At 58.2% G+C, this 27,232-nt stretch overlaps 1 protein-coding gene across 4 annotated transcripts in view; it reads right to left on the bottom strand.

Annotated features, from left to right (window-relative positions):
* LOC125626408 (G protein-coupled receptor kinase 5) overlaps positions 1-27,232 on the bottom strand; it is a 73,327-nt gene that overhangs the window by 18,807 nt on the left and 27,288 nt on the right. The window contains exons 1-3 of one of the 4 annotated variants that reach the window (XM_075123374.1): positions 7,257-7,504; positions 5,826-5,921; positions 1,456-1,568 (exon numbers count right to left, since the gene is read on the bottom strand). In XM_075123374.1, the coding sequence (XP_074979475.1) occupies positions 1,456-1,568; positions 5,826-5,921; positions 7,257-7,314 (267 nt within the window). In that variant the 5' untranslated portion in view covers positions 7,315-7,504. Of the gene's footprint in view, positions 1-1,455; positions 1,569-1,853; positions 2,047-5,684; positions 5,738-5,825; positions 5,922-7,256; positions 7,505-27,232 lie in introns of those variants that run through there. The other 3 variants (XM_048829334.2, XM_075123376.1, XM_075123375.1) reach the window with 3 other exon arrangements.

Below are 27,232 nucleotides of genomic sequence, written 5' to 3'. Positions count from 1 at the left end.
ATGACTGGATCGGCCTTTCTGCCGCTCAGATGCATCAAGACTATGCAAAAAAAGAAAAATGCTTAAGTTTTCGTACACCAGCTTGAATTGCTGGCAGGACTGGCTGCTTCCTTCAACACAGAGCGAGATTTTCCCCTGACCCAAACCAAATGGGACTCAGCAAGCTCCTCTCAGTCTGAAGGGCAAAAGCTCCCTTAGTTACATAAACAATTTGGTAATGGGAAACACAGATCATTCTAGGAGGCTTACGTTTTCTATTAAACAGCATCTAAAATTGCCTCCTGGCATCAGGAGAGTAACAGCAGATGCACACGGATTTCAGATCAGAACTTCAAGTCAGCTAGTGAAAAAAGCCCAAATCCTCTGGTGTGACCCAGAGTGAAACCAAGCCCTACTGGACAGACCATGCTTCCAGAACCAGGAAACCTTCGAGGGAAAAACAAAAAGCCCTTGAGAACACAAAGATATGATTTCACTAGAAGGCCTGACTGAAGCTACATGTTATCAGGGTGGAATTTTTGCACGGCTGCCTTAGAAAGGGCTGTGAAATGTACTGCCCGCACACCACTGGAGCTAGGGGCGCACTTTAGCAATTTCATTTTCTCCAGCATCTAAGAAGCCACCTGTCTATCACGACCACCTAACAAGTCAACAACGGGGAAAGAACGTAGACGGAAGGCAAGTGACCTCTTCTCCCTCATGGAAACATCCTAGTGAATGCCCTAGGAAATCACACCTCTGTAGGCTGGTATTTACAAAGCCATTTGAACAGCCAGAGAGAAGCTTTGAACCCTCCTACAGAATTCAACGGCAGAGATATTCTCTATGGCCCCAGTTCAACCATCCGTGTCTAACTGAAGCACATGCGTCGTCCCAAAGCCCTGCCCCACTGGGCCCTCACAGCTCTGCTGTAGGATGGTGCAAAAGATCCTTGTTCGATCTTACATCCCTCGGAGGCTTTAAGAGCAATTGCCAGTCCCCGGGAAGCAGTGTGGGACGTTTCCAGAGGACTGTTCCAATCAGGAGCTATGTGCGCACTGCAGGGTGGGTTTTTGGTTTCACTGCACATGTTCCTGAGAGACTTCCAGCTCCCAGACAGATCCGTTATTGGCAGAGCCAATGCTACATGGGAATTCCCACAGCTCCGGGGCCCGCACCACACCCCCCATCTAGCACACCCCTACATCCACTTTCCCCTTCCCTTCGGAATCCCATTGCTTTCCATTTGCTGCATCCTGTCTCGTCCCCCGACAGAGCAAACCCAGGACTCCCTACACTCCATATATTACAGTGTCATCCCCCCTGCAATCCATACAAGACAGACATCCCTCCTGCCGTGATCCTCCCAAAACCTAACCTAGGTCAGGAACACCAGCAGGGTGCCCTAGCTTCAAACTGCACCGACCCCAGGAGCACCAAAGTCCCCGGGCTGCTGGCGACTAGCGGGGCTCTTACCACAGCGTCCAGGAAGTGGATGCAGCGCTGCAGCTCCGGCCGCCTCTCACAGAACTGGCGGAAGAGCAGCCTGCCGATGGGCTGCTTGTCACACAGGCTGCTGTAGTCCCTTTCTGGAAAAGAAAATGAAGGAGGAGATGGGACAGAAGCACGGCGCACGATGGTCCGTACCGGCCCATTCCGCAGACGCTGCGCCCCAGAGATCATCTCGCGGACAGGTGAGTCCTCCCAGCCTGTAACCCTCCACAGCTCTGTTCCCACACGACTGGGTTCTGCGGCTCACTGACGAAGGAGGCACGCAGCTCTGGAGAGAAGCGCTTCTTTAGAGCACTGCTGCATCAGGCAACAGTGCAACCCGGCTGTGGGATGAGAGCCACTGGCCACTCTCCTGCGCACACCTGGATTGCCTTTTGAGCTGGTGGGGACTGGGCAGTGGAGCGGGAGACAGGGAGCATTGCTGTGGCTGATGAGTCACGCAGACCAGCAGTGATTTCAGCCCAGATCCAGCAGGTAACTCTACAGGTGAGCCCCTGCGCTGAGGCAGAGCCATAGGGATATCCATGGGGCTCTTCCCTGGCCCGAGGATCCACGCACCGAGTCACCGGACTTGCCTCATGAACGTCGTCATCTGTTGGCCACTGCGCAGCCTCCCGCTGTGAAGGCTCTGAAAGAAGCCCCCAAGGCAGGAAGCTGCTCCCCCAGCCAGCAGGGCTCAGAGCACCTGCATGTCACTGCCTTGGTTCAAGGAACAGGCAGGCAAGAGTCAAACGCCGGCTTGCACAAACTGCACCTGTCGCCTTCGCTGAAGTCACTGGAGCTGACACTGCACAGCATGGCCGGGATTTCTAGGGGACCAGCTCCTCGAGACAGTGTGTGCCCCCCTCAGGCAGCCCCCTCCACAGCCCCCTTTGCCCAAACACCTCTGTGGCCCACGATTGTGGCCTCTGACCTCCCAGAGGCTCGAGTGCGTCTGGACGCTAGGTCAGGCCTTGCTGCAACTCTCTCTCCAGAGAATGCATGAGACTCCCCAGGCAGAGGGTTCTCATGCATCTCCCCTGTGTAGCGTGACAGGGGCCCAGCTCCGTGCTGGGCCCAGCTGCACACAATGAATTCCAGGCCAAAGCCCCCAGCAGCTGCAAGTTTTGTGTTCTAGCAAGACTAAAACATTGCAAATGTCTTTCCCGCTGCTCCTCTCCTTTCTCTGAGCTGGAAACTGCCCCCCGGCCTCTGCCTAACCACATTCCCAGGCCATATAAACATACCCACTCCTTGGTGTTGCAGCCTGAGTCCCAGGGGAAGGAGCAGCCGAGCATGCATTACGGGAAGAGTCACTGACATCTCCGAGGGAGCATGGGAGAAGGACACACTTATCTTGGATTCTGAGCGCGCCTGCCCCAATGCGGGCTTCCCAAGAACCTTAGTTCCACCAAACTCCGCTGGGTGCTCAGGGGACAATGGCTCCTACGCTCACCCTCAAAGAGGCAGTAGCAGATCTGCCCAGGGTTTCAACAGCTCTGTGAGATGTAAAGTGCCTTCCAGAGGCTGGAGGGGGCCGGGGCTAGTTTTCTCCTCTTCGGCTCAGCCCAGCTTCTGGGGGAGCCAGGGACTCTCCGAGCGGGGAAGTACCAGGTCTGCTCCGAATGGGGACTGCTGATGTCACCCCCCCATCAAATCCCCATTAATAGAGGGTCTGGCCTGAGCCCTGAGGAGGGGAGGGATAGCTCAGTGGTTTGAGCATTGGCCTGCTAAACCCAGGATTGAACTCACAATCCTTGAGGGGGCCATTTGGGATCTGGGGCAAAAATTGGGGATTGGTCCTGCTTTGAGCAGGGGTTTGGACTGGATGACCTCCTGAGGTCCCTTCCAACCCTGATATTCTATGATTCTATGAAGGGAAAATGCCCTCGATGCGGACACTCACCATCTACTTTCTCAAATCACTCTTTCTGCTTTGGGGGAAGGTCCCAGGGGAGTTGGGGCCAGGCTTCCTGAGCCCTGCCCAGTCATGATTCAGACAAAGGCTAGGAGTAGAAATGGTGCCATGCGTGGATCGTCCCAGCCAGGGATGAGGACCAGGTCTGTCCCGACTATTACATCCCATCGGCTGCCTTGGATACTGCTGACCATGAGGTTTCACTGGGGACCCAGAGGTTACTAATGGAGTGAGAGAAACGCTTCACCTCCCTGTTCTAACCATTAGACCCAGCTCCTCTTCCACCGCTGGAGACAGACCTCAGGCATCCCAGCACCTAGTTCCCAGGGCACTACTGACAAGGCTAGGCTTGCACTTGAGGGGCGGGCCAGGAAGGGAAGATTCACTAAGGCTGCATGTTCCCTGGAGCAAATGGCTCCAGAGTGGAGCTGACTCAGAGCCGGCAGCTGGGACAGGCACCTCCCAGAGACAAAGAGACACAGCCCTTCCACCAAGGGCTTATCGCCCAGCTGCCCCCTTGGACTACCAGCAGGTTTGAACCCAGGGCTGTGCAATGGCAGGGGGTATGTGGGGGGGCGGGGCGGGGGGAGCAATGCCGGACACACAGGGCTGTGCGATGGCAGGAGAGCATGGGAGGGGACGGTGCCAGACACACAGGGCTGTGCAATGGCAGGAGAGCATGTGGAGGGGGGGGGAGCAATGCCGGACACACACGGCTGTGAGATGGCAGGAGAGCGTGACGAGAGGACGATGCCGGACACACACGGCTGTGCGATGGCAGGAGAACGAGGGTGGGGGCATGCGATGGCAGGGGCGTGTGTGGGGGGAGAGGGGAGGGTGGACGATGCCAGACACACAGGGCCGTGTGATAGCAGGGGAGCATGAAGGGGGGGCCGATGCCGGGAACGCAGGGCCGTGCGATAGCAGTGGGCCATGCAGGGGGGAGACGTTGGCACACAGGGCCGTGTGACAGCAGGGGAGTGTGCGGGGGGGGGTTAGGGGCAATGCTGGGAATGCAGAGGCATTCTGTTGCCCTGGTCCTGGAGCACGGCCCCCTTCCCAGAACGGCTCCCTCCCCACGTGCCCCCTCTCGTACCAACCATTCCCCCTCCACAGCAAGAGCCACACCCCTGCCCCTCCTGTGCTGCCCTGCTCAGGTCTCTCAGGTGCCCCGGAAGCGCCAGCTTTTTGGTGCAGGAGACGTGTCTCTCTGGGCAGATATGGTGCCCTAGTACACGGAACTGTACGCCGTTACACTGACACCCACCTGCCCGCCTGCTACTGCAGGTGGCTGGATGAGCACTGTGCAGCTAATGGCTCCCCGACACCTAGAGTCACGCGGGACCCTGAGGCCAGCAGGAGACCCGAGGGAAAGGCCCAATCCCCGTTGCGGATGCAGGAAGGAAGCTCCAGAGAAGTTGCACCCCGCTGAGGCTGGCTGTACCCAGGGAGTTCATTCCCTGTGCCCAAGTGCAGCTCCCCCTAAACCCACATGTATCGCCCCAACCCCTGCCAGGGAAAGGCCAGGTTAGTCACTGACACTGGTCAGGGACATTTGTGCACCAGGATGCTAGAGTGGAGAGCTGGGTCTGGGACCCGCACAGGGCAAGGTGCGGGTGACGCAGAGTCAGGGAGCGCTGCAGCTGTGTCTGGGCCTGCCCCGCGGGAGGTGCTGCTTTCCTCCCACCTGCACTTCTGCCACACACACCCCATTCCCCGCTTACACGGGACGCGGGCGTGCGTATGGGGGTAGTGCCTGGCTTCTCACAGGCAGCGCAGGTGTCCCCAGCTGCATGCAGGGAGCACACCCTCTCTCCAGCAGCAGTTACCAGCCCCAGCCTGCTGCTTTCCTCCCACCTGCACTTCTGCCACACACACCCCATTCCCCGCTTACACGGGACGCGGGCGTGTGTATGGGGGTAGTGCCTGGCTTCTCACAGGCAGCGCAGGTGTCCCCAGCTGCATGCAGGGAGCACACCCTCTCTCCAGCAGCAGTTACCAGCCCCAGCCTTGACCCTTTTCCTGACTCCCTGCCCCACCCTCCTCGGGCTCCCGATAAGCATCTCTCCTCTGCATTGGCAGGAAATGATCACAGTCTTTGTTGTCAAGCGCAAGAGCCGTAGCATGGAGCTCCCCATGGGCCCCTGGCATTTCCCATTGCTCTCTCTGTACCCATTACAGCGCCACACTGGTGCTCTTGGCCTCTCTGCTGACCAGGAGGCCGCGGGGCACAGTGCAGCTCGGTGTGCTAGCCTGCTCTCCCCGCACGCTCCCCTCCTTCCCCACTGGCTTGTACCTGCTCATTCGCAGCAGACACCCAGGCTCTGCGGCAAGCAGGTTTTGCCAGTTCTTGCAACACAATCCCCGCATGCCCCTGCACGAGGCTCATCTCGCTGGCCAGCTCCGGGGAGCAGCCGGGCTGGGGCTCCTCGCTTACCCAGGCCTTTCCGGAGGTCGTCACACTGGCTGATGTGTGGGAATCTGAGGATCTCTTTCCATTTCTTACTCCTCCCTTTCCGCTTCCCTCCACCTCCTGCAAGGGACAGAGAAGGGGGCAGGGGAAGGAGAAATTAATCCGGAGACACTGACCATTGTCATTAGAGCCTGGACACCGAAGGGAGGAACAGCACTCATGGCATCAGGATAGCGATGCTTCACCCACCAGCCACGGGCCTCAACACATCCTTAACCCAGGCCTCACAACCCCCCTGGAGATATGGGGGAGAAGACTCCTCCCCAGGGGAAACTGAGGTGCAGAGAGGGGAAGGGGCTTGGCCCAGTTCTGAGCCTCACCTTGGCCCTGAACCCAGCTTCAGACACTGTGGGAGAAGGAGAGAGTGCGAAGGTGATGCTCCTTCTCAGCAGTTTCTACAGGACTTCCCCCCCACCCCCCCAGTTAGATCTGCAGGTTTCCCTCCCCACCTCCCCTGCCCCCCTTGCCCCCCGCCATTGCTGGAGCATCAGAATTTGGGAGGACAGGATCAGCTGTACTCCAAAAGGCCCCAGCTCACACCGGGCACCCAGGGCAAGGCGGGGGTGACGCACAATCAGGGAGCACACGGCCTCCTTTTCACGTTGCAGAACGGGGCTGATCCAAAGCCAAAGGGAAAGAGACTCCCCTTGACTTCTATGGGGCTTGGAGCAGGCCCTCGACGTGGAGAGGAGCTTCCTGCTCCCAAGCACAGGGGAGAGCCTGACGGGCCCCACAAAGAGCAGCTCCCAGGCCCCATGCCCGTCCACAGGAGGCGCCTATTCCTGTGCCTGGCCTGGCCACAGGGTGCTTCGCAAGCTGTTAACGGGTTATTCCCTGCCCCACACAGGCAGGCAGCTACTGTCATCCCGTGCTGCAGGTGGGGCAGATGAGGATTCAGCCCAAGAAGTTACAGCCCTGCTGTGGCTGGAAGGGAAAGGGCCACACTTCTGTGTGTTAACACATGAGCGGTTGCACTCCTGGCTCCCAGCCCTCTGCCTGGTCCGCCTGCCTGACCCAAAGACACCAATCCTGCCGGGTCCAATTGTGCATGGTCCTGAGTACACCCAGGAGCTGCTGAGCATCATGCGGAGCGCAGCACCTCTCCCAGGGGCTAGGCACCTTGCAGGATTCGGCAGGAAAGAGCCCCGGTTTCCAAGCGCGCAGCAGCCGCATGGTGCTGCTTCTGGCTGCAGATGCAGAGGAACCAAGTCCTCCAGCCTGCCGAGCTCCGCACAGCCTGGCCTTCCGCGATGGCCTGAGCTGCCCCCTCAGCTCTGCTGCGTCTGAACGCACCAGCCTGCGACTGGCTTCCCCCGGCAGCCAGCGGCAGCACAGGAACACACACGTTTGGCTCTTCCCCATCCAGCAGCACTCAGATCACAGTGCACACCGTACCCTGACTGCAGGTCCGGGCAGCAGACGAGCAGCCCCGCTTCCAGCTCTGACACAACATAGGTTTTCTTCATAGGAGCTGAGCCTAGAAGCCAGAGAGGGTTTGCGCTTCCTCCAAGAACAATGCCCCGTCCTCCGTGCTAGCTTGCTAATAACCATCTGGTTTCCTTATCTCTTGGGCTGGTTTATTGTTCCACACGCCATTCCCTGCCCGGCCGGGACTTGCTGGCTGCTATCTGCCCTCATCTGCGTGCAGAGGATGCAGGCCTGACTCTGGAGGAATGAGCTCATGGCCTGGCATGCTTCCCCAGGGGACAGACAACATGCTCAGCCTCCCTGGCAGCTGCCTGTCCGCCACAAGCCATGTGTTCCTCGCCCCACTGGCATCCCCGCTCTGTCCCAGTTCTGCAGGTCAAGCAGGGGCTCTGGAGAGGAGTACCGGGACCCAGGGAGTGTATTCAGTGGGGAGGCGTGGTCTTTTTACTCTACGAATGTACAGCCCCTAGCACAGGGTCTCCCTGGTGCAAATAAATAGTAAGTCCTCAAGATCCAGAGCAGAGCTCTCAGCTTGCCAGGGAGGGAGACACAGAAGATCCAGGCAGGAAGGGTAAAGTGCTGCGAGATCCCTTCCTACAGTGTCAAGGCAGTGGCTTGTTGGGAATTCCTGGCATTTAAAACAACAGAAGGGGGGGGAATGTGGGGGGACCGCAGGGAACGCTGCGGGATCACCCCACTGCAAACACCCCAAGAGGGGAGAGACAGCCCTAAGAGATGTTCCCAGCCCGACGCAGTACCCACCACGCCTGGGCGGAGGGCACCCACATTCACCATGGGGCCCTCCTTGGCAGGGAGAAGTTTTCCAACAGCAGCATTTGGGATTTGCTCGTTATGGAGTTACTGGACGGCGTGCCATGGGCAGTGGCCCAGTCCCATCCTGTCACGGGTGCCTTTACGGTTCCCAAAGCTACGGCAATAGGATGGGGCTGCTGGCTATTCCCTCTCAGGAGAGCAGCCGAGCCCAGCCTTGCCCCGACCCCCAGGGAGAGCGAACGAGGAGCAGCTGTTGGAGTTCCCTCCCTGCAGTGCTCCTTGCCGGACCCTGGCCTGAGACACCTGCCCCAGACAGAGCAGCCACCCGCAGAGCTGCACCTCCAAGACTCCAACGCTATCGCCCGGCAACTCCTGGGCCCAACTCCTGGCTGCAGACACAGAGCAACTACCTTGGAACTTGCCCTAGGAGCCTGAGAGCATCAGGGACTGGCAACCCGATCGGCATTGCATACCACTACCCAGAAAGGCACCAGACCTTGCTCTCCCACTCTGCCCTGCAGGGTGCTGCACGGGGCTGGCACATCCGATGCGTAGAGCATGTGGCCTTTGGGAGGGGGTTGGCCTTTGTACAGGTACGGCATGGCCCTGCCCCACCAGCAGGCCTCGTCCTGCCCTCGACAGCCCCAAGGGGGCTCAAACGCCATGGCCCAGTCAGTCCTTGGCCTTGCCACTGAGTCTGCAAACCAGGGGAGGGTCAATGCCAGCTGTGACATCAACAGGAAGGACTAGACCAAGAACCCATCCCGCCATGCTCACTTCACACCTGGGCCCCGCACAGCTGGGAGCTCTCAGCCAACCCCTGCCCTGCCCGCCCCAGGAGACCCCTGTAAGTTTTCCAGAAATTTTGCAAAAGATCTCCCGCCCCCACTCTGCTCACAAGCCAGTTCGTGGTTACAACTGAGTGCAGAAACAAGGCAAATTCCTTGAAGTGGGGAAAGGGAATGAGCTTTGGGGAGCCTTTAGGATCACTGAAGGGTTTCTATGGACTCTTTCTTTCCATAGGCACGCACACATGCCCTACACTTATGAAGTAATCCCAGTGGGGATCTGACATCAGCATTCATTCCGGCTGCTCAGGGCTGGTTGTCAGCCAATAACAATCTCCACCGTTGACCAGCTGCCATCTAAAGGTCCAGTTACGTCAAGCTGAGCCAACAGGAAGCCAGGACCCCACTACAATGCTGCTTGACAGAATCCCGGGGTCTTGTCTGCAGACTCCTGGCCAAAGGCCCCAGAGGGCCCATGTTTCACCAAGTCCTCTCGGGAGTTGGTCCAGCAGAACTTCCTGCCGTAATTAATTCACTTCCTCATGCATGAATAGGCCAAACGTCAGAGAGCTGGAACTGGGCAGCGGCGCAGTCCCAGGCCTGGCAGTAAATACCATGCAGGAATTACACCAGCTTCTGCCGCTACGCTAATTCGCCTCCCTCCGTTCCCAGCCAACGGGGCTGTGCATGGTAGACACACTGTCTGGAAAAAGAGTCTGCATCTCTCTGCTTTTATGTGGTTTCAGGAGCTGGGGAAAACAGTGGACACCTCAGCTTCTTTGTTAGCATTTGCAGTGTGCTGAAGAGTTCATCCTTGAGCCCTGGGATATTGAGGGAACTCATCTGTTTTCCACCAAAGAGGGAAATCCAAAGGAGCAAAGCCATCTGTGATGGGAAGTGCAGGGCAGCTGCTCGGGGCAGTATTATCTCACTCAGCTTTTAATGCAGAGTATCGGGACATTATTCACCTCGCGGACACGCACAGCAGCTTGGTTATTAGCTGAGGTAAGCCAAGGGACAGCCAGGCAACAAACCAGGGCAACAGGGATAGCTCAGAGTGCCAGAGGGGGACACTGGAGCAGGACTTTGCTGTGGCACCAAACAGGGACAGGAACAAAGTAGCTTTACTGAACCAACCAAACCAGAACTAACAATAAATGCCCCCAGCCTTTCCTGGGCAGTCATCCGGCCCATTACTTCTAAAGCCTCTTTCTACAGCCTCCGGAAAAGTGATCCCAGCTGCTCCCTTGGAGCTGACCCCACGCCAGGGCAGCACACCACACTCTGCAACAGGTGGCGAGCAGCATGCAGGATACGAACGGCTTGCAGGAGTCCTGGTCCCATCCTGGGCACCGAGGGTTGGGGATGGAGAGGAGGGACAAGGCCCCACTTGCTGTCTGGAGACGCCCACTCACACTCTGCTTCTGGGATCGGCGGTGTGACGATGTGACTCAGCAGGGAGGGGGGAGTGTTGACCTGGGAATGTGCCCTGGGGATGGGAGACCTGAGAGCCTGTCACCTGAGCCAGGAGGGGGAGGGGGAGGTGACACCTCTGCCCAGGAATGTGAACAGAGGCTGCAGCAGGGAACCTGCGGGGTGGGTTTAGTTGGCAGTTTGGGAGGCTGGGGAGAGGAACACAGGGAACCCCAGGGCTGGGGTCTAAGCTCCCTGCTCCCCCAGAAGGACGTGATTGAGGGGTCCTGGTTGTACCCACAAGCTCTGTTGTGGACTGTGTTCCTGTTGTCCAATAAACCTTCTGTTTTACTGGCTGGCTGAGAGTCTCAGTGGATCCCAGGAAGAGGGGTGCAGGGCCTGGACTCCCCCACACTCCGCGACAACTGGTGGCAGCGGTGGGATGTACTGCACCCCGTGAACGGCGCTTCCTGCAGTAAGTGACTGGGGAACAGTAAAACGAAGGGGAATTGACGGGGACCAGGCGTGCTGAAGATTCAGAGAGAGACGGTTTCGGGGGGCGGCTAACCCCTGGGAATGTGTGACCAGAGAGAAAGACTTTTGCAGTAACAGGGTCCCCCGGGGGATTGCAGCGAGCGGTCCCAGGGGCGGAGGAGTCTGCAGCTCGACCCTGGCAAAGAGGTGGTGACCTCAAGAAGGACTGGCACACTAAGGGCTTTTCCTGGAAACCGTGGGAAGCTGCCCGGCCTGCGAGTGGCCAGCAGGGAGATGTACGCTAAACGCCTTAAGAGTGACCTGGTGGAGCTGTGCAGGCAGAGGGGGCTGCGCATCGGGAGGTCCACCAAGGAACAACTGATTGCCCAGTTGGAGGAGAGGGATCGCTTGAAGGACCCGATCCCTGTCCCTGAGGGGAGCCGCCCGGCAGACGCAGCGTGGGCCCCGGGGCCTGACCGGGCTGGGAGGGGTCAGACTGCTGCCGAGGACATCCCGAGACCCTTCCTACCTATGCCTGGGGGAGGGGTTGGGGGAAGCCCAGCGAATACCGAGGGCACCCTGACCCCAGCACCCAGCAGGGGATCCTCCCGGCGGAGCTCCCCATCCCTGGAGCGGAGGCGGCTGGAATGGGAGAGGGAGATGAAAATGAGGGAGCTGGAGGATCATGAAAAACAACGTCAACATGAGGAGAAACAACGTCAACATGAGCAGGAGGAGAAGGAGAAACAACGTCAACATGAGCAGGAGGAGAAGGAGAGGGAGCGTCAGGAGAAGGAGAGGGAGCGTCAGGAGAAGGAGAAACAAAGACAGCATGAACTGGAGCTGGCCAGGCTGAGGAGCAGTGGGGCCCCGGCTGTGGTGAGTGAGGGGGGACCCAAGACTGCAAGGAACTTTGATAAGTGCTTCCTGGCCCAGCGTAAGGAGGGGGAGGACATAGATAGCTTCCTGACGGCCTTTGAGAATGCCTGTGAGCTGCACAGGGTTGACCCTGCAGACAGGCTCCAGTTTCTCACCCCCTTACTGGACCCCAAAGCCGTGGAGGTGTACAGCCGGATGACAGGGCCGGAGGCAGGGGACTATGAACTGTTCAAACAGGCCCTGCTCCGTGAGTTTGGGCTGACCCCCGAGATGTACCGGAGAAGGTTCCGGAGTCAGCGTAAAACGCCTGAGGTCACCTACCTACAACTGGCCAACCGGATGCAGGGGTATGCCCGCAAGTGGACAGCGGGGGCCCGAGCTAAAGAGGACCTGCTTGACCTAATCGTACTGGAGCAACTGTATGAACAGTGCCCTTCCGACCTGAGGCTGTGGTTGGTGGACAAAAAGCTCGAGAACCCCCAGCACGCAGGGCAGCTGGCCGACGAGTTTGTGAACAGTCGGTCAGGGGGTAGCCGGGAGGAGTCCCAAAAGAACAGGCCCCCCCCGATGCAGAGAGAGAGTCACCAGGGGGCCTCCCAGCGGGGAAATAGGGAGAACCCCCTCCCAAGGGGAACGCCTGGCGTCGGGCCCCTCCGACCCGCTCGAGGGGACCAACGTGACCTGAGCTGCTATCACTGTGGCCAGAGAGGCCACATACGGTCCCAGTGCCCTGGGCTCAGGGACAAACTGAGCAGACCCAACCTACCCAGGGTTAATTGGGTAGGGACCCAGCTGGACGAGGGGCAGACGACCCAGGAAAGGGGGCCTACCAGTTTACCACCTGCTCAGGAGGGAAGAGTACCCCAGGCCAGCTCCACCAGAGGGCTGGAGGCTCTGGACTCAGGGCGCTCAGTTTACAGGGTGGGCGCGGGGCTGTCCCTCCGGAGAGAGTGCCTTGTTCCCCTGGAGGTGGATGGGAGGAAGGTCAATGGATACTGGGATACGGGCGCGGAGGTGACGCTGGCCCGGCCCGAGGTGGTGGCCCCAGATCGGGTGGTGCCCAACACCTACCTGACCCTGACAGGGGTGGGCGGGACCCCATTTAAGGTGCCCGTGGCAAGGGTACACCTGAAATGGGGGGCCAAGGAGGGCCCCAAGGATGTGGGGGTACACCACCATTTGCCCACTGAAGTTTTGATGGGGGGAGACCTAGAGGACTGGCCAAGCAAGCCCCAGACCGCCCTGGTTGTGACCCGTAGCCAGAGCCGGCGAGGGCCACTGCTCCCTGACCTCGGGGAGGGTACCGCACCGGAGGCGCAGGACCCTACCCTGGTGGGAAGGGAGGGCCGAGGGGCACGGCTCGGAGAGGCTGTGGCCTCAGACCTGGCCACTGAGGGGGAACCGGTCCCCATCCCTTCCCCAGCCGCTGAGTTCCAGGCCGAGTTGAGGAAAGATCCCTCCTTGCGGAAGCTCAGGGACCTGGCCGACCTCAGGGTGGTACGAACCATGAGGAGAGGCTGCCAGGAGAGGTTCCTGTGGGAGAAGGGGTTCCTGTACCGAGAATGGGCTCCCACAAGGGAAGTAGAGTCCTGTGGGATCAGGAGGCAGCTGGTGGTCCCCCAGAAGTATCGCCGCAAGCTCCTGTACCTGGCCCATGACATCCCCCTCGCAGGGCACCAGGGAATCCGGCGCACCCGGCAGAGGCTGCTACAGAACTTTTACTGGCCCGGGGTCTTTACCACGGTCCGGCAGTATTGCCGATCCTGTGACCCCTGTCAGAGGGTGGGGAAGGCCCGGGACAAGGGGAAAGCGGCTTTGAGACCTTTGCCCATCATAGAGGAGCCTTTCCAGAAGGTGGCCATGGACATCGTGGGGCCTCTCAGCAGGACGACCCGGTCGGGGAAGAAATACATTCTGGTGGTGGTAGATTTTGCCACCCGCTACCCCGAGGCAGTGCCCTTAGCTTCCATTGAAGCAGACACCGTGGCCGATGCGCTCCTGACCATTTTCAGCCGAGTGGGGTTCCCCAAGGAAGTCTTGACAGACCAAGGCTCCAACTTCATGTCGGCCCTGCTCCGGTGCTTGTGGGAGAAATGTGGGGTCCGGCACGACTGGGCCTCAGCTTATCACCCCCAGTCCAACGGGCTGGTGGAGAGGTTTAACGGGACGCTAAAGATGATGCTGAAAACCTTTATGAACCAGCACCCGCAGGATTGGGACAAGTACTTACCTCACCTGCTGTTCGCGTACAGGGAGGTGCCCCAGGAGTCTACCGGATTTTCGCCTTTCGAACTGTTATATGGAAGGAGGGTGAGGGGCCCCCTGGACCTGATGAGAGACGAGTGGGAGGGGAAGGCCACTCCCGATGGAGAGTCAGTGGTGGAGTATGTCCTGATCTTCCGAGAGAGACTGGCTGAACTCATGGGCCTGGCCAGGGAGAATCTGGCCAGAGCCCAGAAGAAGCAGAAGGTCTGGTATGACCGCACGGCAAGGGCCCGTGCCTACGCCACCGGGGATCCGGTGATGGTTCTCATCCCTGTGAGAAAGAACAAACTACAGGCCGCCTGGGAGGGCCCTTTCAAGGTCGTCAAGCAGCTCAATGAGGTAAACTATGTGGTGGAGCTGTCGAACCGGGCGCACCACCGCCGGGTGTACCATGTGAATATGATGAAGCCATATTATGCCAGGGGGAATGTGGTGTTGGCCGTGTGTGGACAGTGGGAAGAGCAGGGAGATGACCCTTTAGTAGATCTATTCCCTGGGACCAGAGCTGGTTCCCCCCTGGAAACAATCCCCCTCTCGGATCAACTAACCCCTGCCCAGCAAGCTGAGGTCAGGGGGGTGCTGCATCCGTACCGACAGCTGTTTTCCAACCAGCCTGGACGCACTAATCTGACTGTCCACCGGGTGCAGACAGGGTCGCACCCGCCGATAAGATGCTCCCCCTTCCGAGTCACAGGGAAAACTGCTCAGGACCTGGAAAGAGAGGTCCGGGACATGCTGGCTTTGGGGGTGATCCAGCCATCGGCCAGCCCTTGGGCCTCGCCGGTGGTGCTGGTCCCCAAAAAGGACGGGTCGGTCCGGTTCTGCGTGGACTATCGGAAGCTCAATGCCATCACTGTATCTGATGCCTACCCCATGCCCAGGCCGGACGAGCTCCTAGACAAACTGGGAGGAGCTCGGTACCTTACCACCATGGACCTTACAAAGGGCTACTGGCAAGTGCCGCTGGATGCAGATGCCCGACTGAAATCGGCCTTTATCACCCCTCTGGGGCTCTATGAGTTCCTGACCCTGCCTTTCGGCCTCAAGGGAGCGCCGGCCACCTTCCAGCGCCTGGTGGACCAGCTCCTGAGGGGGATGGAGAGTTTTGCCGTGGCGTATATTGATGACATCTGTGTCTTTAGCCAGACCTGGGAGGACCACGTGTCCCAGGTTAGACAAGTGCTGGACCGACTCCAGGGGGCTGGGCTGACTGTAAAAGCGGAGAAGTGCAAGGTGGGGATGGCGGAAGTGTCTTACCTGGGCCATCGGGTGGGGAGCGGCCGCCTAAAGCCGGAACCAGCCAAGGTGGAGGTGATCAGAGACTGGCCCGCTCCCCACACCAAAAAGCAGGTCCAAGCCTTTATTGGGATGGCAGGATACTACCGAAGATTTGTGCCTCACTTTAGCGCCATAGCCACCCCCATCACTGAGCTATGCAAGAAGGGGAAGCCAGACAAGGTGGTCTGGACCGAGCAGTGCCAGGTGGCTTTCCGGGCGCTGAAGGAGGCTCTGGTCAGTGGCCCAGTTCTGGCGAACCCGGACTTTGACAAGGCCTTTGTGGTGTTCACCGACGCCTCCGACACGGGACTGGGGGCGGTGTTAATGCAGGAGGATGAAAAGGGGGAGAGACACCCCATCGTGTACCTGAGCAAGAAGTTGCTACCCCGGGAGCAACACTACGCGGCCATCGAGAAGGAGTGCCTGGCCATGGTGTGGGCCCTCAAGAAACTAGAGCCCTATCTCTTCGGGCGACACTTCACCGTCTACACCGACCACTCTCCCCTGACCTGGCTGCACCAGATGAAAGGAGCCAACGCCAAGCTCCTGAGATGGAGCCTGCTCCTGCAGGATTACGACATGGACGTGGTCCACGTGAAGGGAAGTGCCAACCTGATAGCGGATGCGCTGTCCCGGAGAGGGGGCCCCGAACTTCCCCAGGTCACTGGTCACAGTGACCCCGCTCAGTTCAGTCTCGAAGGGGGGAGAGATGTGACGATGTGACTCAGCAGGGAGGGGGGAGTGTTGACCTGGGAATGTGCCCTGGGGATGGGAGACCTGAGAGCCTGTCACCTGAGCCAGGAGGGGGAGGGGGAGGTGACACCTCTGCCCGGGAATGTGAACAGAGGCTGCAGCAGGGAACCTGCGGGGTGGGTTTAGTTGGCAGTTTGGGAGGCTGGGGAGAGGAACACAGGGAACCCCAGGGCTGGGGTCTAAGCTCCCTGCTCCCCCAGAAGGACGTGATTGAGGGGTCCTGGTTGTACCCACAAGCTCTGTTGTGGACTGTGTTCCTGTTGTCCAATAAACCTTCTGTTTTACTGGCTGGCTGAGAGTCTCAGTGGATCCCAGGAAGAGGGGTGCAGGGCCTGGACTCCCCCACACTCCGCGACAGGCGGTTGGGTGCTGGCTGCCAGGACGATGGTCTCTAATTTGGAAGGGGCGAGGAGCCTGCAGGTGGCTTCTGCTGAGTGTTTAGCACTGGGGGTGGAGGTGTCAGCTGGAGACAGATTCCCAGGCAGCTGCGTTCCAAGGACAACTGTGAATAGCTGGGCTGGAACTCTCCCATGAGCAGGCGAAGCCGCTTTCAGATCAGTAACATCCTTGCTGGCTTGATCGAGGGCTTCCCTGAGGAGCCCTTCTGAGAGCGCCACATCAGCGTGCTCCAAGGAGCGGCATGATGCTGGGTGGGTCTCCTCCCTGCTGCAGCAGACATGCAGCCAGGCCAGCTGCCCGGTGGATTCCAGGCAGAGCATTCTGGCCCGGGGAGACGGGCTCTGCAAGTGCAGCTGGGAGCCTAGTGCCAGGGAAGAGACTTCACCCCTCAGTTCATGCTGTCGGCCAGCCACCCGGGGCACAGATTTCACTTGCAGCAGTAGGATGGCTGCATCTCCCCTCAGTCCTGCTTAAAAGGACAGCGTCACTCAGTACTTGGCCAGCCGCCTCCTTTCGGCAAAGAGGAGCTTCCCACGGGGACTTGCTGTTGGTACCAGCCTCCCTGGGGGAAGGCCTAGTAAGTCCTGAACAAGGAGAGAGCACGACAGGGAACACGGCGGCTTTTTGCAGGAGCAGTCACATGCTCTGCCCCCAGCTGGTACAGGCAGCTGCCCCTCTGCAGTCCAAGGAGCTGGATCCTACACCCAGCCATCGGCTCTTTGAATTGCTGCCATGCTGTGCAAAGCCTTGGGGGGTTAGGGTTAGGGCACAGGACACAGTTAGCAATGGCCCTGTGCTAGCCTTTGCCAGCACCACCAGTTATTAGGCTGCTGCTAAAACTCAGACGGAGGAGGGTTCAGCTGTCCAGGCCACAGACCCAAGAAAGAGAGAAGTCACCATCTGCTTTACCCCTGCAGGGTTCTTAGAAACCTCCTTGGGGCCAGGGGGCTCCTCCTCCCTCTGCCCCTCTCTGCCTCCCTGCGGACATCTGGCTAAGGAGAAGACCGCGCTATGCTAGGCTAACTTGCTGCTTTCAGCCTGCTCCTTAGAGCCAAGGTCTCAGCCAGCTGGTGAGAGCTTCCCAGGGCCAGGGACCCCGTCGGCCAGCGCTGGGACCCCAGCCCTGTCTGTCACGGACATGGGCGGCACCATGGATACCCTCCCTTCTGGGGCTTGACGAGACCCAGGGTGGAATTCCAAGGGCCTGCAAATGCCACTGCTCCAATGTTGCTGTGTACACGACGGTTGCCGCGGTGAAGAGCAGCTGATTAGCTGTCAAGTGGTTGCATGGCAATTAGTGCTCCTTAATGTGGAATCCCTTGATCACGCAGTCCATGTGACCCAGCAACTGGCTTCCTGCTTTCCATAGAGCACTAACCACTGGCCTCCAGAGCGCCTGAGGCCACAACGGATTTCCCCAGCAGCCCGGATGTCTGAACTCTGCTCAGCCAAGGTGGGGAGCCTGGGGGCCACACAGGTTTGCGTAACGCTGTGCAGCCAGGTGGGGACAGACCCAGAGGTGCAGCCCAGAGACGTGCCAGGCCCCACCTTACCAGCCGGGGTTTTCCAAAGCCCCAAGCACCCAGAACTCCCCTGGGAGCCAATGGGAGACATGCCTGCTCCTCACCTGGGCCCAGGCCGCTCCTCCATTGCCCTCCGCTAACAGCAAGCTACACCTCCCCACAATGCCACAGTGCCACTGATGGACCAAGCAGAGGAGAGATGCAGCATACCTGCCCGAAACCGAAGGGGAATTTTCCTGCCCAGCCCCTCCACGGCTGGCATGCTGCCGCTGAAGAAGCTGTTTAATATGGATTACTAAAGTGACGAGGCCTTGGATAACCCGGGCTAACTGCCTACTTTCCCGTGTGGATTTATTTCTTTATCTTCTTTTATAGACTTCTGTGAGCTAATAATTCTCTAGCCAGGCCGCCTCAGAAATTCAAACTCAGCAGGAACGGGCCGGGGTTCCCCTCCAGACAAGACCATGCACTCTCTTATTCATTAGTATTATGGTCGCGCCTAACAGCCCCAGCTGTGATCGGGGCCCCGTTGTGCTAGGCGCTCTACAGACACAGTATAAGAGAAGCAGAAGAAATTGGCTGGTAGTTTCAGGTTATTATAAGTCACTGGAAACACAGCAATGCAGGTGTGGTGTGTGCACCGAGATGTGTTACATCAGCAGGATTTTGCTCCGAACAGCTCTCTGGTGGTGTGTCAGCAGTCAAGAGGAAACCGGACAGAGATAACACAAACAGAGCAAGTTGTTTACTATACGACCGCATGTCCAAAGAACAAAGAAGCTATTCCCATGACCAGGCCAGGCGAAGCAACATAGATGGCAAGGAGACTTAAGAACAGCAGGTACATGACAACCAAGCACAACCCTCCAGCACAACCTTAAGAAGAGCCTAGGAGCTAAACAAGAACTCTGTGCTGAGCAGCAGGAATCACATGGGGGACGAGGCAGTGCCCTTCGGCGGAAAGGGCATCAACTCCAAATACTCCCCCCTTACTCCTAACCCTTAAGGAGTTACAGGTCAATAACTCAAAGCACTGGCTGTTTGCTCCCAGTTTTTAGGCCAATGGGACCAAATTTTGTCCAGCCAAGAGATCATGTTGGCAGCCCGAGGACCACCCTTAATTAGCACAAAGGAGCCCAATGCAAAAGTCACAGCCTTCAATGCCACTTCCCAGCCGAAGCATTGCAAGCTGGGACTTGTAGGCTGCTCCACTGCATTACAGACCAGGGCAGGCACAGGCCAGGTTGCATAGCTCCATGGCCACCGTTTGCCTAGGAGGCGGCAGCTGAAAGGTGCTCGCTGCTAGAAGGAGCCTGGGACTCCTGGAGGCTGCTGGCAAATGCCATATGACAATAATCCAGGGAAGCAGGCTGCTGGTGCAATGAGGACTGAAGCCCCTTTCCCCTCCCTGGCTCTCAAAGCCAGCAAACCCCACACTGTCACATCAGAGAGTGGGACAAATGCTCTTCCAGCTCCTATCCAAAGAGTGGCAGCGGCAGACACGGGCCTTTCAGACTCTGCTCCCTGGCACCAAAGGAAGACATAGAGCTGCTTGCTAGGAAGACTCCTCCAGCTAGTAAGAGAAAGAGCCTGGGCCTCGCGGGTCACGGATGCTGGCTTCTGATCTCCAGGCTAACCCCCAGGGGAGCCTGCCATGCTCAGAGCTGCACGGACGTGCCTGGGCCAGCCTTGTGTGCAGAGTCTAGCACCTCCAGGACGGGATACCATGGGCTTTCTGGCGTGGCAGAGGGCTTGGGGGCTAGGCAGAACAGCTGCCAAGCAAACCCACTGCTGCTGCCTGCCCTAGCCAAGTGAGCAGGGTCCAAGGGCCCAGCAAAGCCACCCAAACACTGGGTCATTAGCACGGGGAGAGGGCCACTCCTTCCCCAACATGCCACGCCACTTCACCCCCTCAACCCAAGCAGGGATGATTCCCAGTGTCCCTAAATTCCCTGATGGAGGCAGCCCAGGGGGAAACCAGAACCCAGCAGCTTGTCCCATCCATCACGGAGCAGCTCCTAGAGCCAGAGGGCTGCCCCATCCCCAATCCTGAACTTCCCTGTTGCCAGGGGAGCCTCTGACGCCTTGTTCTGCCCTCGCTGACTAAGAAGAGCAATGGATCCCTGTCCTGCCAGAGGCCACGCTCCCCACCTGCCCCGCACCTGGCTCCCCACGAGGACTCTGCCTGTTCCACTGCACCCTGCAGATGTTCGGGTTCGCAGCGAGAAAGCCTGTGCTATTAGCTGAACTGGCTCTAAACACCACAGGCAACCCCCACCTCTGGCGGTGACCCCTTGCTGGAATTTCTGCTGGGAATGGCTGAGCGTGGCTCAAAGTCCTGCACAGTGTTTGTTCCCTCACAAACTCACCCTCCCCCCATATTCACGCTGTGCCCCCCCCTCCCCCCCGCACAAACGCAAGCGGCTGAGGGGGTGCCAAGCAGAACCAAGAGCCGGCAGGCACTGCTCAGGCAGCACAGACGCCCGCCTCAGTTTCCCTGCATTCTGTGGGGGCAGTTACCCACATCCCCGGGGGCTTGGGACCCCAGCCTCCTTGTCTGAAGCTGTGGCCAAAGCTGGGGTCCCAAGCTCTCGGGGACGTGGGTAACTGCCCCCAAAGAGTGCATGTGTGCAAACACACACTTCAGCCTCGCGGCTTGAGAAGGTGGCCCTGACCCTCTGTTCCGCCAGACACTCTCACGCCAGGAGAGGTGTTAGAGGAAGAGGCCCAAGGGACATGGCCCTTCTCTGCCCCCCTTATGAACAGGAGCCGGCTCCCACTCCCCCATACAGCAGCAGCCCATTGCAAGGCGTGTCCCCAGGGCAGCTCTCCTGATCTCTCGTCTAGCACACAGCATGGGCATGGCTCGCATGCTGGCACGGAGCTCCCCAACTCCTAAGCCTGGGGATGCACAAAGCTGTGTGGTGTCCTGCGGGATCTCAGTCCAGTTCCTAACGTCAAGGGCACCTCATCTCACAGACAAGCCCATCGTGCTGATCTCGCATCGCTGCAGGCTCAGCAGAGACACCGAGGAGCCAGCGGCCCATGGGGACACTCTCCGCCCCGGAGGGATCTCTGGCAGGGAGGTGTGGATGCAGCCTGTGGGATGGAGGCTCAGAGCAACCAGCCTGTCGCCACGCGCTCACGCCCGTCCCTTAGCCCACCAGGACCCTTCCACTCCATAGGCAAGGTCTCCGCAGCTCCCCTCCTCCTCAGCTCCACCCCTTCTCCCCCTGCACAGCCTGGTAGCACTAGCTCTGAGTGCAGCTTCCCACTCAGCATGAATAATCCACAACTAGTTTAACATGCCGGATGGGGGGGTGCGAGGGGGGGAGCGTTCCGGCCCCAGGCCCCTGCAAGTTACTCACCAGAGCTTCCATTTCCTCCTTCCTCCCTTCCCAGCTCCCTCCTTCTGCAGCTAAGGGGCAGCCCTGGCAGGAGGCAGCGGCTCCCCACTCGCTGAGATAGATGAAAAGCAAAACTAACCGTCCCTCCTGGCCTTAGAGCGCAGGAAATCTGCACAGCAAGGATGGGGGCGGGGTGCAGTCTCTAGTCCCTTCATCATCACGGGGCCACAGAGGCCGGAGATGGAGGAACCGGCCTCCTAGGTACCCACTTCGGCTCCAATACCTATTGGCCCACGAGTCTGTTTCTTTACTGCACTTAGCTTTACCCAGCAGCTCTGGACGGAGGTGCTAAGTGGAGACCCCAACTCGCCTGGAGTCATGCGGGCTTCTAGCTCTGCCACTGCTCCTCAGTGAAGGCTCTCCATGGACTGAATTTTTAAGGGCTATGGGACACTGTGGATACGAATGGGATCACTGGTCCCAGGCCCAGGCTCCCTGCAGGCTTGGGTCACCTCAGCTGGGGAGGCAGAGTGAATCACCCCCTGCAAGAGGGAACACAGGCAGGCCAGAACTCCAAATCTGAGCCACGACCAGGGCATGCCTACAGAAGGGAGACTTGGCGGGAGAGAACTAAGAACCCCCCACCACATTTATTAAAATCTCATTATATTGGGGCCCGGAACTATGATTTTTTAAACAGTCAGGGTGCCGATATTGAACCAATCTCTCTTTCAGCCTCGTACAGAGATTCAGAATTTTAGTCCCAGGGTAGGGCTGCACTAGAGCGGCTCAGCAGTAGCATCAACATTCCTCCATCCACAGAAGGGGGGTTTCCGTCTCCGCAGTTAATCCACCTCTCCCAGAGGCAGTAGCGAGGTGAATGGAAGACCTCATCCACTGACCGTGCTGTGCTGCACTGCGGCTTCGGTTGGCTTAACTACATCACACATGGTGCACACGTCTTCACAGCCCTGAGCGACGTAGCTAGGTCCATCTAATTTCTAAGTGCTGACCAGATCTAAAGCGGAGTGATTGCTCAGACAAGAGGTTTCCGATTCGGGCAATAATCAGGAGAGGAAAATGATCCCTAAAGCATTTGTGTCTGAAATTCATTAATGATGGGAAAGAGCTTGGACTTGAGACCCCTCACTGGTCTCTCTGCTGGCTTTAGCCAGCAGGATGGGAACAGCCCCAAGCTAATGGCAGAATCGGCCAGTAGCTAGTTTGATGTCCAGAGGTGGGCGCCCAGCACAGAGGCTGGGAGTGGAATTATTGTCAGTTCATAGCCTCTTGAGCTCCAAGTGGCTTTTATGGAGCAAGTCCCTGTTTTATTTCCTCTAGACCGCTCAGCAGCACCTGAGCAGGACTCAGTCTGAAGCAGAGAGGCTCCAAAGTTTGGCAAGTCAAGAATAGCTCCCATCACACAGGGCAATATTAACAAGAAGCACCATGCCAGTGAATTCTGGCCTGTGGCTTTCAGCTCTGGTTATCTACCCCCTGGGTGCAGGTGGTGGCTTTTCTTTGATTCGAGACAGCAAAGAGCTTTGCATTTGCTGGTTCTTGGACAGATTTCTCCCTCTTTCACTCCACACAGGAATTGAAACCTCCAGGCAGTTCCTCCTGTACGTTTTAATCAAGCTCGATAACAATCTTATTAAGTGCTAGTCATACTTCATTTCTGTCGTCAGCACTAAGCCACGATAAGAATGTAGACGTCTGGAGTTATAATAAAATTACATTCTTCCATGTGTTTTAAATTGATTTTAAATGGAAAGGGTGGCAAGTGCTAGGCTTTGCCAAGATGCCGCTGTTTCCTCCTCTTTCCCTTCACTTTTATTCAAGTTTGAATTTTGCGTGGTTGTTGAAAGGTGCCAGGTTGACCTTCCTCTCTGGCCCGTTCAGCTCTCAGCCACCTCCACGGCCTTGTCATTGCTGCTAAAGAAGAGTGTTTTTACCGGCGATAGTGAAAGGAGGCGAGGTCAGCGCTATCTCCTCACCTGGGGTGGGCCTCGCCTAGTTTGCTTCTCAGTAAAACCAAAGCGCCTTGTCTTCTCTGTGTTCCTACTTCGGGATAGTGTACACACTAGTTAGCTCCCCGATGTCAAAGACACTTTTTTTTTTTTTTTATAGCAGGAAAGACATGGCTTCAGACCGAGGCCCCACTTAGCACTACTAGCAAACGGATGGACACTCCTCACATTTTCACCAGGGGTCCACCGAGCAGCTTATCAGCTACTTAAAAACCAAACACCCCACGTGCAATCTCTTGGCCACTGCTGCTTCAAACCGCCAGCCAGAGGGGATAGTTTCATCCTCTCCTCTTACCAAGAGGACGTTTTGATAGAGCTGGGCAGTGACCCAGGCTGGCTGTGCGAGAGGCAGCGGCAAACCAAGATAATGGAGAACCTTCCATTTTTAAACTTTATAAAGGAAAACCCAGAAATCTGGCAAGAACATAAATAATATGAAGTAACATCAAATGCTCATTTAGGAGAATAATAAACTGTAAAATTACCATCACAATAAGAGAAATGTGTCAACGACAGGCTGTGTCACAGCCACGAGGGAATGAACCCCTCTTCTCTCCGGCTGCAAAGTCTAGCTTCATCCCTGCTATGCAGCAGGGATGCTCCTTCCCTTCGCTGCTGCACTGGCCACCCCTCTTTCCAAGAAGCCCACCCATGAATGACAGCTCCTCGCCTGGAGCACCACCCCCGTACTCCAGGTGCCCAGACAGCACCCCCAGGCCCCCATGTCCCAAAGGTCAACCTCACCAGCCGTACGCTCTGTGTCCTGCGCAGCCGGGCTCCCTTCACGGTCCAGCTCCCTCAGCAAATCCTCTCTTCACCACAGCGCCAACTCTTTCCGCCTTCTTCTTCACTAACCCCCTTCCAACTGCTCCCTTCGGGCGGATCCTGAGGCCCCTGCCCAGCTCCCGCTGGCCTCTCTCCCCGCAGAACCGCAGTTGCAGGGCCCTACCGTTCTCTCTCTAGGTGGAAACTGCTGCAGGTGCTAGGGTCAGGGCCACTACACTGGACCAAAACAACACTCAGTTCAAGAGCGTCTGATCACTGGGGCCAGCAAGGGTCACACCGAAGCAGCCTGGAGATCAGGGCCCTGTTTTGCTGGGCCCTGCGTAGTCAGAGACAGTCCCTGGCCCAAAGAGCTCACAGCCTAAACAGACAGGGCAGACACAGGCTGGGGGAGGGTTATTACTACCACCCATTACAGATGGGAACGAGGCACAGAGACATTAAGTGACTTGCCCAACATCAAACAGGGTGTCTGTGGCAGAGGCAGAGCTTGAGCCGAGTTCTCCTAACCCCAGCCCAGTGTGTTGGCCACCCGGCCATCCTCTCACCTTGGAAGCAAGTGGAGGGGCAGTCCCTCTGCTGGATTCCAATACAAAGGCACAGAAGCGAATCACTGAGAGAGGACTGGAAAGTTTGTCTAAGAGCGAGACACCATCCCCCCCGACCAGCTATGGAGGAGGGGCAGTGCAGGGGAGCAAGTACCCCACTCAGCTAGAGATGGGGGACCATGGGGGCCCTGGAAAGCTGCTAGGGAGCCCCTTGAGGGAGTCCCCTCCAGCTTCAGTCCCATGCTATAGAAGGCTGCATTTCCCTGGTAAGCAAAGCAGTGGGGCATGGGAAGCAATGACATCTCTCTCCCCCCTCCTGAACAGAGGGGCCAGGCAGCTCGGTTACACCTGCAAAGCACTAGGAAATGCTTGGACAAGGCACTCCGGGCCATCACAAAGCAGAATGGAGCTTGCTGCTGCCTTGCCAAAAGTTAAAAGCAGCCTCCCCATCCCTCTGCACTGCTCATTCCAGTTCCCTCGAAATATTTACATAAGCATTAGCAAATGGATGTAAGCCAATAACCCCCCCTCTTGCTTTAACCCTGGCATTTCTTCCCGCACTCTACTCCTGCTCACCTCTCTGGGTAGGAGTGAGCAGAGGCACCTTTCTCAGAGACACGCGCTGGCTGCTGGGCAGGAATCACTGAGTGAAACTCTCTGGCTCGTGCACTGCAGGAGGGCAGCCGGGACGATCCCAACACTCCCTTCTGGCCTTAGAGCCTACGCAGTGTGAACACATGCATCCCTCTTCCCAAGTGACCGGTCTCAGCACTTCACAGGTCCCTCGCACGCTGAGCCTGAAAACTCAACCCCCTGGAACCTTTGAGGGGAGCACAGAGCCGCTCTCTGCCACTGCCGGCCAGCGAGGAGCCCTTTGCCCGGCCCAGCCCCTTTGCAGGAGAACCCGCACTCAGCCACATAGAGGGGGCTGTTCCAGGAAAATATTTGGAAGCCGATTTCTGGATGTAAAACACACGGCAATGGGGAATGCATGCCAGTCCCTCCCTGAGGTCTGACACCCCCAACTCCAGGCCCAGCCCAGGTCACACCCCAAACTCCAGGATCACCTGAAAAGGCAGGGAACCTGACGCAAGCCAGGCTAGGGAGGGCAAGCAAACCAAATCCAGACACACCTCAGAGCGCCTGTGCTCCCAGCCCCCCCTGCAGTACCCAGGGACTCTGTCTGGGCACCCCGTATTTCACTGCCCGAGGGCTGGCTCTCCATGGCTCAGCCCGCACACATGGGTCATCCATGCCCCATGCGTGGCAGGCTGGGCTAGTGAGGACAGTGCCGGCCAGTAACCGGGCTCTATCAGCTGGAAGGCAGCCAGGATTCTTGCTGGGTCCTTTGGCCCGTGGAAGGGAAACATCGTAAACTCAGCTTGAGTGCCAGCATACAATCACAGGTTGTTAACCCATCCCTACCTGCAGCAATCAGAGTGACGCCCAGATGGGGTCATGCGCCCTGCCTTCTCTAAACACATGCCTCCTGGAAATACAGCTCCACTCCCAGAGCACTAGCCTGCCCTGAATCACAGCCTGCGGAAACCGGTAGTCACGTACCCAAGGTGACCCCTTTCACTTACCCCCAGCTCAGACATGAGGGGCAAACTAACGCCTCGGAGGGAGGGGCTCAAGGAATTGACTGGGCCAGCACACCCCAGTCAGATCCAGCAGGCAGGTCTGCTCAGCTCCTGGGCCAGCAGCTCCATAAGCCAGGATAAGGCCTCTCGTGTTGTCAGCCCCAGAGGTGACTCCGTGCTCCCGGATACCAACCGCGGGAGAGCCAGGGTGGGTCAGGCCCGGGAGAGCCCGCCCTGCACAGCATGGCTAATGTGCTGTGGTCATGGCAAATGGACACTGAGCCAGGGCACCAAGCCACGTCTCCCCCGCTCCCCAACAAATACCCCACCCCCACAGCACCAGCCTGCATCCCCCCTCCGTGCACATGCCCCACAACACCCGGCCAAGTCCCCCACCCAGATGAGCCCACACGCAAGCCATGGCATCAGGCAGAGACACCCTCCCCCCAACGTGCTCCCCAACGTGCTCCCCTCCCCCCCCACACACACACATGGCCCCGAGCACCAGTCCCATCATGGTACTGGTCTAGATCCCACCCATGCCCCAGTCACTGGGACAGCCTTCACCAAACCCCTTGGCATCAGACCCCCCACCCAACCTACACTCTGGCACCCGGCCTTGTGCCTGCAGCCCCGGAGCAGACCCTCCTGACCCACACGGAGCGGGTTCTGTGCCACGGCTGGCCCCCCGACTGGCAGACACTGCACTGCACTATGCTCCTGTGCATTATTTTTAGCACCTGCGGGCGGGGTGCGTGTTTACAAACAGAAATGCACTCTCACCTACCGAACACAGCGCCGGCCTCGATAGGCCACGCGCCAAGCCGGCCGGGACGCAGTCAGAGGGTGGCAGAGTTTGGGGACTGGGTTGAATTGCGTTCCAGAGTCCTTCAAGCAATGATCTCACACTTTCCATTCGTCCCAACCGCCTTCCAGATCGCAGCGAGATCTCCCCACCCACCCCGAGTCCCACATCTGCCCTCACCATGTCTCTCCCCCCCCTCAGCGCTCCCAGGGGAGAAAGACTCACTCGCTCTTTCATTCAGGCTGCTCCGCATCTGCACGGGGCCCGTGTCCCGCTGCAGAACGAGAACCCCCCATGCGTG

The sequence above is a fragment of the Caretta caretta genome, chromosome 26, assembly GCF_965140235.1.
Source record: "Caretta caretta isolate rCarCar2 chromosome 26, rCarCar1.hap1, whole genome shotgun sequence".
NCBI lineage: Eukaryota > Metazoa > Chordata > Testudines > Cheloniidae > Caretta > Caretta caretta.
The sequence above is the reverse complement of the archived record's forward strand: the minus strand, read 5'-3'. Positions and strand labels throughout refer to the sequence as shown.